The sequence below is a fragment of the Genypterus blacodes genome, unplaced genomic scaffold (assembly GCF_046128005.1).
Source record: "Genypterus blacodes isolate CSIRO-AG114 ecotype Tasmania unplaced genomic scaffold, CSIRO-AGI_Gbla_v1 ptg000021l_1, whole genome shotgun sequence".
NCBI lineage: Eukaryota > Metazoa > Chordata > Actinopteri > Ophidiiformes > Ophidiidae > Genypterus > Genypterus blacodes.
Window position 1 is genome coordinate 7,960,149 of NW_027466834.1, and position 15,120 is coordinate 7,975,268.

Below are 15,120 nucleotides of genomic sequence, written 5' to 3' on the forward strand. Positions count from 1 at the left end.
TGAGTTGAAAATGTGTGAAGTTGATTAAAGTCAAGTCGGAGCGAGTGAACGAGGGAAGATGTGTGAGGAAGGTTGTGTAAATTGCTCTTTCCTCTTCTACGCACATTGGCCACTGTATGTATGTCACAGAGGTTTTGATTCCAGCCTTTGAGGCGACGGTGTTGAGCTGCATTACGCTGAGAGGGCCATTTTGTCGGATTGCAATGGATTATGCATCTGCGGCCGGTAAAGCAGCCACCCAGTTTGACTCTGACTCTCCATCAATCCCTTAATGTAGACAGAGGCTGCAGCAGGTTAACGTTAACCCCGCAGAGCTGTTTTCTTGCCCGGCCAATCAGCGATGACCCCGAGCGGTAGCAGGCAGAGGTGGTGCAGGAGCGAGGAAGAGCTTAAAGTGCGGAAGCAAGGCGTCTTGACCTGGGATAATGGCAGTGTAATGGGATATGCTCTGGAAAGCGCCGGAGATCATAGCTCGATGCTGTATTACCTTCTGTTCTCTGCCCCGTCTTGCTGTCCTGCCTCATTAACCCCAAACACACACTGCGTCTCTCTTCTCTCCTCCTCTCCCTCAGTGTACCGCTCCCTTTCAACCCCTTCCTCTCTTTCTCTTGCAGTTTCTGTCTTTCATTTCTTTACTCGTACAGCGAGACTCTTGGGGAAGACGGCGCCTTGTAAACTCTCTGTGATTAAAGAATACCTTTGTTCAGGCAAGGATAGACAATTTTGTTTCTGTGTCGTCTTAAGAATACTGATTTAATTCAAAAGATCAGATGTTAACTCTGTGCTTGGCTCTAATTTGCGTCTGCCCACTCAGCTAAACCGCTGAAAGCATCGGCTAACTGGCAAGTGAGCATAATCCGCACGAATCAACGTATCAAAGTTTCCTTCACCTCTTCACCTAGTGTGTCTTTTCAGTGTGGATATGAAAAGTTGAATCGTGCTTTGGTTTTAATCGTGTGGATCTGCCTCAGATCAGCAGGCGAGGGAGAAGAAAGATAAATCGGACAAATATAACTTTCTTTCACTTGTTTCATTTCACCATGGGAGGGAATTTGTCAGAGAAATACTTACTGACTCAGAGTTTAAGGCATGTGCATGTGTAAATCTGTATTTGTGTGTGGGTGTGTAGCTGTGGATGCATGGGAGTCAGACCTGAGAAGTGTGTCTCACTTGTCCACAGACTTTTTTTTAATTATTTGTACTTTTTTCGTCATGTGCACATACAAACTAACACTAACACACTCCACATAAGAGCACATGCATATGCAAAGCGTGATTGTCTAAACCCCACACACTGGATCGGTGCATTCTAATGTGGATCCAGACCAAAATAGACTCTAATCTGGACCAGGAAGACCAGAAGACCAATCTGAAGCGAGACATTCCACTCCTGCCCCTTTTCATCTTTAAGCCCTTAGTGTTAAGTACAGAAGAGGTTGCTTAAAAAATTCAATGTAGGAATGAGCTCATTAAAGCTTGGCCGCACAATTGCTGCACTGGATTCTGGCTGAACTCAATCCTGTTGCTGATAATATGCAAAGTAACCAATGAAGCGGCACCGGCAACCGGACTCCACAGGGATATACAGTAGTGATGTCCATGGAGGTCCAGTCACGCCCCTTTGTATTGGTAGTGTCTGATGATGAGGTTACGTTTGACTGGCAAGGTCACGACATGGCTTTAAGATCTCCTTCCCTTCATGGCCATGACTTAATTCTCTTGTTCCCTCACACTTTAAGTTGTAGCACGATATGTCACCTCTCCACCTCCATGGTTCAGTGATGAGTGGACTGAGTTCACTCTACCTGAAGGAAGCATAAGGGAAGTGTGTTTGGTTTGCGCTGAAACGGCAAACCAAAGTGGCAAAATGTGGCATCAAACCAAAAACACCACCTGTGCACTGAAAACACACGTGTTGACAGAAATATCACACAATTCTCCCTGGAAGCACAGACAATCCAATAGGTGATAGAACTGCATTAGGTCACACACACAAATAGCTGTGAATTAGCATTTTCGCATATGAATCCAGTGATGCTGCAGCAAACTCACTAATGAACTCTTACATCAGTGTCTCCGTTGGTCATTACAGCTTTTGATTCAGGACTTGCTTACATAATGAAGGTGTCACTTCCTCCCATTAAACGATTAATGCTGTTGCCTTTTATGGACCATTGATGCCACCGCTAAGAGTTGTTAATGAGTACCTCTGGCCTAAACAGATATTGCACTCCAACATTGCAGTGAAAAATGATTGACTTAAAAGTATAAACAATTGAATACTAAAGGAAATTGGTTTTCTCGCTGCTTATGTGTGCGTTCTGCAATATACTTCACTGAAACTTCACTTCACTTGCATGCTTTGCTAGCACAAAAGCTTAATAAGATGATTTATTTAGGGTTTTTCCTTTGGATCTTTTGTTTTTTTTAATACACACACTCCTACAAGCAGTTTATCAATGTACAACATCCAGTTATTCCTCCGGGAGCACCAAACCAAAGCAATTTTGGTGTTTAATTAGTCGAAAAAAAGCTTCCTATGTAAGCCTACTTTAAGCTCTATCAATACCCTCCACTCCTAATCGCTCTGTGTAATAGCCACCAACTGATAACCTAAACTCTATTCAGAAAGTAATTTCCCAGACTAGCAGCGCTGCACCTGTCCTCAGCACCACTTTTCTCCCACAAGTCATCTCTCTTAATGACTTGTGCCAATTGTAATTGGCTCTGGCCGGCTTCGTTTACACTTCTGATCAGCCAATCAGATTAGCCGGGTGTCATGTGAGAGTGTTTGCAGAAGCCCCGAGGAGGCCGCCACGAGTGATTGGATGGAATGAAGCGCGTTATCTGCGGGGAGTTTTAACAAGGTCTGGGATTTACAGTGGCAAGATGGATGGAGAACGGGAAAAATTATCAAACCAGATTGTGAAACCTTATCCTCCCTGCAGAAGGACCGGATCCTAACCATGAAACGCAAGGAGCAAGGAGTGATTCCGCAGAAACTACTGTTTGTTTATACTAAAGTGTAGAGTATTTTATATTATATTTTATTATTATTATTTATTATCTAGACCGTTATGAGCTGATTAGGAATTGACTTCCATCGGAGCAATAATAACTCATGGGAAACTATCCGGAAAGAGATCAAAGCTCGAAATGAAACAACAAAGGCTTTACTATCTGTAGCCGCACTTTGCATCACAGATCAGGGACCCGATAAAAATGTGGTAGTTATGGTACTTATGTCGTAACATCCAGACTATTAAAGAAATATTTATGAATATTACCGTTTACTTATATTACCGTGGCTGTAGTCAGCTATGAGGTCACTGGGGTCCTGACCTCTGTAATTATTACAGAGAGAAAAGTAACAATCAGCTTTATAACTGTAGTCTGGGGTGGAAAACCTCTCCTTTGAGCGTCTCCCTGGCACATCTCAAGCAGCTTACCCAGGCAAGCAAGCAGACGATGATGGACTGTCCGGTATCACCTCATATCACATTAATTATTCAACTATTAAATGAATGTCACAGATGAAATGCATACGTCGTGTTCTGCAGACAATTCAGGAAATGTATCCTGTCAGGCTATACTGCATATGCAGGTCTGTGACTTATATGCAGTATATATAATGCTGCACCCTGGGTTGTTTGGTGCTTTTTTATTGTTTTTTTCCCCCACATCATGTTGTTTTATTTTCTGGGCTGCTTTATGGGCTGCTGAGGGAAGACAATTACTGACCGAGTGCAATAAACATCTATTGTATCCTTGGGGAAATGTGTAAAAAGTGGATTAGTGTGATCGCATACAGCATCTTTCAGCCTTACTTCAACATGCACTGACCATAACTTAATGCGGACTCACTGTTGCCCGGGGTAATACTGCTGATGGACAGGTTTGAATGGGGACGTACATCAGCTTTAACCAGATTGGACTTGATGAAGAGAAATGAAAAAGCGCTGCAGTTCCTCCTTGTGCGTTATCAGTGTGCAGATGGTAATGAAGTGTTGTCGGGTTATTCTGCTCTATGTGACTGGAACTGACGAGAGTTAGATTGAATGCACGCTACGGACTTTGTTATAACATTTCCAAATATCTCCCTCTCATGGCTCATTTTAGATTTTGCCTCCATTTATCTTTTCTCATTCTGCTCTATTACCTTGTTGTGTTCCACCTGTGAATTAGTCTCCTTGATTGTTTAGCTGCGGCATGATGTATTGTGACATTTTAAAATGAGCCATTCCTCATACCTGAGCTTGCCTCCCACGACTGTGCTTGTTGTTATTCCAGTTCCTTCATCATCTAATTTTATGTGGCTGAGGGAAATAATCATAGTAATAACAATGCAGAATATTTTTTGCCAAGGGTGTCATCCAGTGATATTTCTAAGCTACCCCTCTATCCTGACATTTAATGGTTTTTCTAATGAGAAAAAGCAATGCAGACCGATAAGAAGTCTTGTATCAGTCGTCGGTGACGAGCTCTTAACGTGGAGACTCTTTGGTTTCCAGGGAATTGTTTCACAGACAGAAATAGGGATCACACTTTTTCCCCAAAAACCTGAACCAGCTTTGCATTTCCCCTTAAAAGTTGTTTGAATTGCCGTCACCTGACTCAGAACTTCAATGCTTAACTTCAGTATGCAGGAGGCCAGGATTGCCCATCACAACCTTTTTGTTCATTCCTCCTGTATGACAGCTGAGAGAGAAAGAGTCTGACAGAAGGAAGAAGGGAGCGATAGCAATACAGAGTGACAGTATGACAGAAAGATGGCATTACCCTAAAACCAAATCTCGGTATCAAAAGAGTGTGTGGGGGCGTAGATAGAGATACAAAGAGAAAGGAGAAAAGAGAATCCTAGCTTTACAGCCCGTAGCTGTGGATTAGTCTCATGGCTCTGGGGGTCAATCAGTCTTCTTGTGGGCAGACAGGAAAATAACACATTCATATACCTGCCAAGTGTGGCGGTTGAGGGGAGGTTGGGCAGAGACGGGATGGAGCTGGAGCAACAATGCAAAGCTTAAAAGAAGAGGACAGAAGTGTTCACTGGAGACGTTTATTTTTTTTATGAATACAATTTTACATTCTTTATTTATTGTTCTATTCTCCCTCTTTTACAATCCTGAAGCAGTATAATTCCTGACTACTTCTTCTTTTTAATCTATTCTATTAACTTGCTTACTCATTTTATCTTATTACCTTATTAAAAGTACTTTATATATTTATTGTATATGTGCTGCATATCCCCTGCATGTGTGTGTGTCTGTATGTTTGTAAGTAAGGTTAATGTTATTAGTAATGCCTTTATTCAATTTTCCATTTAATTACCTTGCATCCAATGATTTCCTCTTTTTGTTTATTATTTTATCATCTTTATTATTAGTATTATATTATTTTATTATTTTTATTTTTATGTCTTTATTTTTAATTATTGAAACTATACTCATTATCCATTGACCGGTTTAGTCAGATCTCTTAAAAGCACTCTACACAGTTTATGTAGGAAAGGTGCTATTCAAATGAAATTGGACAGATTTAAAGGACTTTGAAAATGTTTGTAGTTCGTCAATGAAGTGTACCACAAAGAACACATCACCTGCAGGAAAGTCCTTAGTGTCATGAATGAAAACAGTGTAAAGTATCAAGTACCAAAGCTTTTCCTTTCACATGTCTTCATCATCCACTAAGGCTCTTTTTTGGTTAACATATAATTACATTTTTCTTTGCAGGAATTAAATTTCACTTCAGCTCGTGGGTACAGTAAATGTTGAAGTGGGAATTTGATAGACACAATTAAACCTAATCTCTCTGTGCTAATTAATGTAATTCACGCTTGAAAGCAATTTATCAAAATCAGTCCCCACATGTATACACGTCATTTTTACTCCAGTCTGAAAAATGTTCCGACGAAAGAAAATACTTAAATCGTCTAATTTATTCCAAAGACGCTCTTCATTTCAATAAAGGCTTTTCTTAATTTAAGCAACTTTGAAAAAATTTTTCTCCTCATCCCCTCCAATCCCTAATGAATCCTTGAAAAGTGGAACACAGCCTGTAAATTGAGCGAGGGCAGCAAAGTAAGAAGAGCTTGGATTTCCATCTAAATTCACGTTATTTTATCCAGTTACCAAGATGCAAAGCTGATATGATGAGTCTGAATGTGATCAAGCTTAATTCACTTGCAGGCACACTGGGATTAACTGTTTAACATTGTAAAACTCCAAGTTGAGTGAGATGTGCATGCAAGGCTTCTCACTTTGCACTGCTGAAATTCTGGAGTTGCAAATTGCTTTAGTTTACTCAAAAATAACCTATAAGGCTATTTCTTTAAAGCTAAAATGCTAATCTTTGACTCCATGGCCAGCTTGTATTACTATAACACACAAACATGCTTTGAAGGTGTAAATCCTAGCAATCTCAACTGCCAGAACGAATCTACCAAACACCAATATGGACCTGTTCACATTCTCAATCACACCTAAGCACCGAGGTTACAGTCACCCCTCCCCATCGTCACAGCTCTATGCCCTCTTGTTAGTAAAGCTATTTTGAATCAAGAGCTGTAACCTGTCAGAAATTGGTGAACAGTGTACCAGGTGCGCACACACATACACACACGCACACAAACACACACACACACACACACACACATTATTAAAAAACTTGTTTGCGGAGGACTGGAGGCCTTGAACAAAACAACTTACTAAGATCTGATCAAGGGAATCAAGGGAATGAAATAAATCAATATCTGGTGTATTAAAATATATCATATTTATGATGTGCCTTTACATTGAAACATTAAGATCATGGTTGTGACATATTTTTGACAATCAATTCGCATTATAAAACTTCATATATCAGATTTTTAAGGGAGTGAATGTATTTTCTTGAATTTGCCATGAAGAGAAATCAATCAATAACTGTTGTGCATTGGCAAAGGTAGAGTTTGTGCAGTCAGAGTGTCCTGTAGGTGATTTATATCATCTGATGTAGTAATGTGCTATTTAATAACTGATTGCAGTACGGACCAGACGAGCACTGCTGATGGAGACTTCGGCACAGAGCTGGAACTACTCTGTGTCAAACTTTATATGCTGAATTGTCGTCATCAGTGGTTATTTGTTTTGTGTGTTGTTTCATTACTGCAACCTGTCAAGATGTCCACGCAATGTACTCAACAAGAAAATAATTGACTAAGGTCTCTGAACAGATCTTAACTAAGTCGACAGAAGAAACTTTACAAGCTTTGACTTTGACGTGCACACACACCGACACAGGCCTTTTGTTCACACACACTCTTCACAAGAGTCACAGACACGCAGAATACTAGTTCTCATTTTACATTTGTGGTTTGATGAGTCTTTGGTCTTTGTTGTTTGAGCACAACTTGCCAGAAAGAAGAAGAAAGCATGAAACAGCAACTCTTACAAACACAACCTCCGACAAATACAAAACTGTCAAATTTGGACTCAGAATCACCCTAAAAGCAAGAAGGCAAGTTTGTGTTTCCCTTTGCTGGCATTCATGCACCTCCTCCTTTCTTTTAGTACAGGTTATTTAACTGTTTTACATCTTTCTCTACAGCCCATCACTTTAGGACAGGTAGACACATTGTAGATGCGAAAAGCCATAAATTGCACTTCTCCTCCTGAAACCCGCAATCTGTTTAATCTGAAGCTTTGTGATAAAGTGGTGTGAAGTAGGGGCCAGCAGACGAGCTCTGTTGATAGGGAGGCGGCTTGACGGTGACACAGGTGTGATGCGGAGGAGATAAGGAGGAGTCAGAGAGGAGAGGAGTGGAGAAATAGAGTGATTAGGTGGAGGGAGTATTCATTTAGGAAGGCAGAGGAAGACAAACAGCTTCATCTAGAGCTAGTCGAGCACAGAGACTGCCTCTCCTGCTGCAAATCGGTAACTTTGCATCTTTTCACGCCAAGTCTCTGGTCATTATAAAGCAACTAGGATCTGGTCGGGAAAAGCTGTCCCACATCATTTCCAGCCTTTTCTGCAGCACAAGTCTCTTCTATTCCCGTGCTGCAGCCGTTTCATTCCTGGACTCTGCGTGGAAAAGAATCTGATTGAGGAGATGTTGGCTACTTCAGGATTCTTACATGGCAGCAATGCAAATCTGAGTAGCACCGAGTTTGATTTCTCCGCAACGATCACTAGCACAGTCACAGTTTGCTCAAAGGTTTACAGCAGAGAGTGGAACTTAAATCAGTTCCCAACCTTAGGAAACAGAAGGTGCTGAATAATACAACTTCAGCAGTTGTAGACACGGTTTCTCTAAAATGCCTCTGTTGCTGCAGTGTAATTACACCATAGCATCTTGTGTTGACGCGCCCACTAACTGGTGTTGTTTGGGTGGTTTAAAGAACGTAAGACAGAATATACTTATTGTTGAACACCACTGATATATGTCCTACAGTTTTACATCTCTGCTCCTCCTCAAGAGCGTTTGATGGATGTGACCTTGTGAGAGCAGGAGTGTCTGTGTGTGTGTGTGTGTGTGTGTGTGTGTGTGTGTGTGTGTGTGTGTGTGTGTGTGTGTGTGTGTGTGTGTGTGTGTGTGTGTGTGTGTGTGTGTGTGTGTGAGAGAAAGAGAGTGTGAGAGTTGCACATGTATGAATTTGAATCACAGTGAAAAGACAACAAATGCCCCATGTACCTTTAAGGTCTAGCAGCTGATTATGCACACAATAGTAAACACTTAGCACCTATCCACTTGCCTCCATCTGCTTACAGAGAGATTCAGCTGCTTTATGAGGCTTTCTACTCCGAACGCCACGTGTGGAGGAAATATCCGCTCGGCCATCAAACTTATGGTCGAGTCTGAAACATTTACAGCTGTGTGACAGCTTAATGTCAGCTGTTTTCCCATCATTAAACAGACGGTTTAGGTTTAAGCTTGTAGACGTAGTGTAAATTGCATCGCAGCAGTATGAGCGGTTATCAAGGTTATTGTCATTCCGTAATCATGGAAGTCGTGCTTTTATGTGTTCACACCTTTGTTCAAACAAGATTAAATGTAGAGGTTTAAGATGTTTGCCACATTTATTGGCACTAACTCATTCTGGATCATTATGACATCATCAAATTGCCCCCTTGTAGCTGTAGTATGTAACATGTGACAACGCTCTCATTGCAACGACATGCATATTTGTACTTTAAGTCGCTTGTCAAGACAAATTTTACACACAGGCATTTCAATCTTTATATTTTTTACATACGCCCAACTGAATATTGAACATTTTCTCATCTTTAAACTCAAAATTGCATGTTATTCCTTTTGTTAATGCACTTTGTACTTGTTCTGACAGGTGCAAACATTTTTAGAACAGTGTTATACTGCAGAAATGACAATTGTGGATGGGAATTTCAAGAAAAGAAAAATGAACCTCAGGCACATTTAATAAAAAAAAAAGTGTTAAGTATCTATCTATTTTGGCAGGAAACAAGTGTGGGTCTTTTAAAAGTGTGCTTGTAGTCACGTGTGTGTGCTCCCTCTGCCCTCATCATCACTCAAAACATTACACTCATTTTGCCTCATTAGTTTGGTTTTTTTTTACTGTTTGCCCTAAAAAGTTTATTTTCACCCAATCAGCGTTTCCCAGCAGCTGCTCAGGCTGTGGCACGCTCTCCTAACAGCGCTGTAAAGGCACAGACTGGGCTTTTTCACAAACACTTGACATTTACTATCCATCCATCTTGGCTTGTTTTTTTTTTTCCCTCCTCAGCGCCCTGAAATGCCGCGGCGTGTTTTTCTTCCACAGTAAAGGTGGAGACGGCCCAATTTCCAATTACAGATCTTGTCTTTAGGTGTTAATTGCAAACCAACCTGTAAAGCTTCTGTTTTTTGTGTTTTTTTTCTTCATAACCTGTAATCGCAGTAAAACAGTGTGCAGTAATACTGAAGAGCCAACCTGCATTTTAACTCAACATCCTTCAATAAGGTCTAATCAGACGAACACACAGGCTGGCACTGTGCCAAGTCAAAGAGTTCTGTGATTTCATACACTTGGAAATGGCACACTTTTGTTTTCTTTTGTGTTTAGGTTTATTGAGGTCAAGCGAGTCAAAGAAAGGATCTTATTACGCTTATTAGCTCCTGCTTTGGTCTCCATTTCAACTGAAAGCATTTTGATGTTGCAGTATGGAGAACACATTTACAGAAGAACAAACTTTGGAGTAATTATCGGTATTCACCGTGTTTTACTGTCACCACATTGCATTATTGCTCCTTTCACATCTGCCTAGCTTATTAGTGTTCATAATCACCTCGCAAATGAGCGCCCAGGTCAACGTGACGACACTAAAAGTGAGACAGTTGATAGAAAACACTTCTCTCTTGTCCAATCTTAACATGAATGTGTGTTCTGTGTGTTTCCAGGGAGCCCTCCTGCCACAGGGACGGGCACATTGATCATCAACCTGGAGGACTACAACGACAACGTCCCCTATGTGTTCCCGTCGGTAGCGCGAGTGTGTGAGGACGCCCACGACATGAACGTGGCCATAGTAGGGGGGCAGGACAGGGACATCCACCCGAACGCCGGACCTTTTAAGATAGAACTGGGTCAACAGCCTGGACTAGAAAATACATGGAAGGTTACCAGGGTAAACTGTGAGTACCTGTCTGTGTTTACAATCAGGACCTAACCAGAAATGTTTCCAGGGTTCAAATGTAACAAGATATTTGAAGAGATCATTCAGAAGACATTCTCAGAAGTTTGTGGTATGTTCCTCTAAACCACCTGTAATCTGTGCTCATTGTCATGGCGACATCACTCTGCCATGCCTCAATTTAGGCTGAAATTCTCTCCTCTGATCTGAGGGATGATTTGCCATAATCACTTGTACCTCTGCACCGCTCATGACTACAAACATCTGTCACAGTCAGTATTGATATGAGTGCCTGAATACAGAGGAGAGCAGGTTGATACTCCGAGCCAAGTAAAAGATGAAATGATATGAGGATGAAGAGTAAAATAATACGAGGAGAGAGGGAGGGCGTCAGACAGTCGAGCAAGGCATTGATTCAGAGTTGCATGGTTGTCAGTGTTGTCTGTGTGTGCGTTTGAGTGACAGAGCGCAGCTAAAACCTGCCCAGAGGTATTAGCTGTGACAGACAGAAGGAGAGGGAGGAGCAGATACTCAGTCACTGCTGGAAAAGACAGATAGGACCAGCAGAGACACACACACACACCTCCCAGTGAAGTGGACTACCAGTGTGTTTCCTTGCAGTGTTGCACGTGTTTCTTAACTTTTTCTTGTCCTCGTTTTAGTGCAACAGCAGCAATTATAGGGTAAACACTCCTGATATTACCATGACATCAGGTAGTTTGGCTGCATACCAACAGGAGCAATCTGCTGCAAACTAGTTCTGTTAAAGCACTTCTTATCTCACATTTCCCGAAGTGTAAAGTCATGAATCATAACATAATCATATTAAGAACGAGCAAAAACAATTCTAAAAATATTCTGGCATTTTGCAAAACGCAGCATGGTCACATGAATGTTAAAAACCTCCGTTCTTCTCCAGTCTTTCAAATGTCATCTGAACAGGAAAATCTGATTGAAATCTCCTTGTAAGTGTACATTAGAGGAACACAGCTTGATTGCGTGATTGTTTGTTCATTGATTTTCTCAAGCATGTGAACACTTCCCTGGTTTGTAATTAGTGAAAGCATTCTGCACGTATTTCCTCACTTGTCGAGCTTCACTCTTAAGCAGTGAGTGTTGTATATTTGGCAAATGACTGAGTCCTATTAAATTTATCTCCACTTACATCCTATGCTGCAGTTTGTTGCCCTAAATTGTAATGTACTGTGGGTAATGTGTGCATGTAAACAAAGTAACAAATAAGATAGAGTGGTTTGGAAACACGCCTTATCATTTAAAGGGTTTTTAGTGTTTACTGTTGCCGTGCGACAGATCACTCTTAATGATGGGTATTAATTGGGTGGATGGGTAAACGTTTCTTAACAAATACAGTCTTTGATGTGACAGCGTTGGCACACAAACGTAACTTGCGCCACAGTTTGGCATGTTGTAGCTCAGCACGATGTGAAGTTTCAAGTATGAGGCAACAAAATGCAACAAAGGTACACAGGATAGACGCTGACACTTTAGGTCCCTTGAGGTATCGACAAAGACCTGGCAACCAGTTACTTGAAAGCACGTCAGTTCTTAGTTGGAAGACATATTTAGGCTGCAGTGTTAAAGCAGAATAGATGTGAATGGATAGAAATGCAGGATGAGAGATTTGATACTGTATTCTCCGCTCATCCGTCCTTCTTTCTTCTGTTTCACCCACAGCCACACACTCCCAAATCATGCTTTTGCACAGTCTGAAGAAAGCCAACTACCAGCTCCCTTTGCTCATCACTGACTCGGGGGTGCCCCCTTTGTCCAACAACACGGAGGTCAAAGTTCAGGTGTGCGTCTGTAAGAAGAACAGGATGCTCTGCAGCTCCGGCTGCTCTCACAGTGCCAGCCTTCTTGCGTTGCTCGCGACACTCCTGCTCACTCTACTCTGTAAGTACGAACAAACGCACAACACAGAACAACACACACTCAGAGATAATGTGTTATTTTTCTGGTATCGCTGTTAAAATGCAGAATATTCTGTGGGAAATGAAGAACTTTCAAACCAAGGAAACTGCGCCCATTTTGTTCTGTGAACCTTTTTAGTTGTCGGTGGTTGACTGATCAAATGAAACCGCACAGCAAAACAGAACAAGAAATGAACAATCACAATTATCTCAATGGCTCTGACAAACTGTATCTAATCTTTGTAGCAGTGATGATGTCACTTGCTTTAGTCCGTCTATCATCTCCACAGTACTTCAGTAACTCCACACTCTATTCTAGGTAAAGAACTTCCACATTTAGTCACTAAACCTTTTGTCAAAATCTAAATTGTGTTTGCATCCTTGCTTTAATACAAAGGGCAAAACTACATTTGAGTTCAGATTGTGTTGCCACCACACACAGGTTCCCCACAGGAGGTCAAACTTTAATTTTCTTTGAATATCTAATTTAGTCCATTAGCCAAAGCCTGAATAATTCAGTCTCCTCCATGCACAACACAGACGCGGTGGAGGACATCCAGCTCGGTTTGATGAAAGGAAATATTATTTTCAACTCTGAGGCCACTAGATCCTGCTTTCCCTCCTTGCCGCCAGGGCCGCCTGTTCACTATGGTTTATATTGGCGCTCTCAGCTCTCAGTGCACCCGAGGCAGTGAACCAGCAGGAGGGATGTTTGTCTGTGTGTCTGTGTGTGTGTCTGTGTGTGTGTGTGTGTGTGTGTGTGTGTGTGTGTGTCTGTGTGTGTGTGTGTGTGTGTGTGTGTGTGTGTGTGTGTGGGCAGGGCTGTCTGCAGTGTGGGACCAGAGGGTGGAAAACATGGGAGATAAATGAGAAAGTCAAAATTCTCTCTCGCTCGGTCTCTCGTATTCATTTTCCTATGATTTGTGTCTGATTGGGATATATATCATCGAGCATCTTCCAGTAACAAGTCTTTTCATCTCCTTCTATCTCTCTCCGTGCGCTCTTTTCCTCATCACTTCATCTCTTCATCTCTTCCCTTGCATGCTCTGTCGCTCACTCGCGCTTGCATAAGCACTCTGCCACTCCGCTCGGCTCTCTAACCCGTCGGCCCTCTCTGACACCATTTCTTTCTCCCCTGAGTTACTCACGCTCGTTTGTTCGCTTCTCCATTCAGCAATCAGCCAAGTGCTCTCCCATAATCCTTTGCTTACAGGCAGTATCGCTATGTCTCATCTTCTCATTTTCTCCCAGTATCTGTGAATCACAACATTTAGTGTAACCCATCGATCTCCCTCCAGATATGGATCAGTTTGTGTACGGGTGCATATCTTCCTTGAAGTGCTGGTTCATAGGAGATAAATCAGACTTTGTTGCAACCCGTTGGTCCCCTTAAACTTTCTCAATTTACAGCCATGGGTGGAGTGGGCCAGGATGGGAATGATTGTTGACCTATCCACAGATATGTTTGCTGCTCTTTTCACCCCATTTATGTCTCTCACACACTTAATTATATTTTTCAGGCATTTTGCTGTGAAGATAATTATCCCATTATTACTATAATGTATGTCCTCAAATTCAGAACACAAATGACGTCATATTTTAGAGGCATATGTTTTTGAAAGCTGTTTAATTTGAATATGTATCACCTTTAACCCCTGGGGCCGGACCTTAGATAAGTTTAATCCTAATGTATCCTACTTTTATATTAATTTGAATTCCCTAAATAATTTCCCTCCTCACATAAATTGAGTATCCTTTAATGCTGTGGTTCCCCAACTTTTTCTTTTGTGCCCCCCTTATACACATTAGATAAGAAGTTTTTTAAATTGTTGGTTTATCTATCAGATATGGACTACAACGCATTTTCCTTAATTATAGAGCCCCCTTTTGGTTAACATAACGTTTTTGTGTATGGCTACTCGTCACATAACAATGAAGATTTAGTGTCATTTGAGAGTCTATAACTCGGATTTTTGTTTTTTTCATGAGCACTTCATGCTTGGAGCCCTAATAATTAGAAGTCTACACACACTGAGTCTCTGCAGGGCTGTTAGCACTTTGGGAGGGGCCATGCCTCTACTCCCCACAGGTGGACACACATGGAGTGGGGTGCTGCAGGGACTGGAGGTTCCTCCTGCTCATACTGTAAACACTCATGAAGCGGTCTTGTTGGTGAGTTAGTGAGATGTTTCCCGTTCCCTCAGAGGTGGCACTTGGTTAGAAAAGTTTGAGATCCGTTGTGCATGTGTGTACACTGCAGTCCATCATCCGCACATCTACCCACACAAACACTGGTGATCAGCATGAGCAGATGCTGTCAGCGTTCTGCTGAATATATCCCAGCTTCTCACACACCTGTAAATATTTTGGTATGTGTTGTTGCCGTGGTTGCAGCTGCATTGTATGAACTACAAAGCCTGCTAATTGTTTGACAAGCCAAGATGACATTACGAGACTCCCGAGTTACCCTTGTTCGCAGACAGTAGTACTCATTGTTCCACTGTTAACAGCACAGTGATAGATGGTGACATTCATTAAAAAATACAGATAACACATTCTTTCACCG

At 41.7% G+C, this 15,120-nt stretch overlaps 1 protein-coding gene across 1 annotated transcript in view; it reads left to right on the forward strand.

The window, feature by feature from the left end:
• Positions 1 to 12,707, forward strand: part of cdh13 (cadherin 13, H-cadherin (heart)) — a 220,585-nt gene extending 207,878 nt beyond the window's left edge. The window contains exons 17-19 of the mRNA XM_076142035.1: positions 10,391 to 10,624; positions 12,319 to 12,537; positions 12,694 to 12,707. Coding sequence (XP_075998150.1) covers positions 10,391 to 10,624; positions 12,319 to 12,537; positions 12,694 to 12,707 — 467 coding nt within the window. The remainder of the gene's footprint in view (positions 1 to 10,390; positions 10,625 to 12,318; positions 12,538 to 12,693) is intronic.
• The last annotated feature ends 2,413 nt before the right edge of the window (positions 12,708 to 15,120 follow it).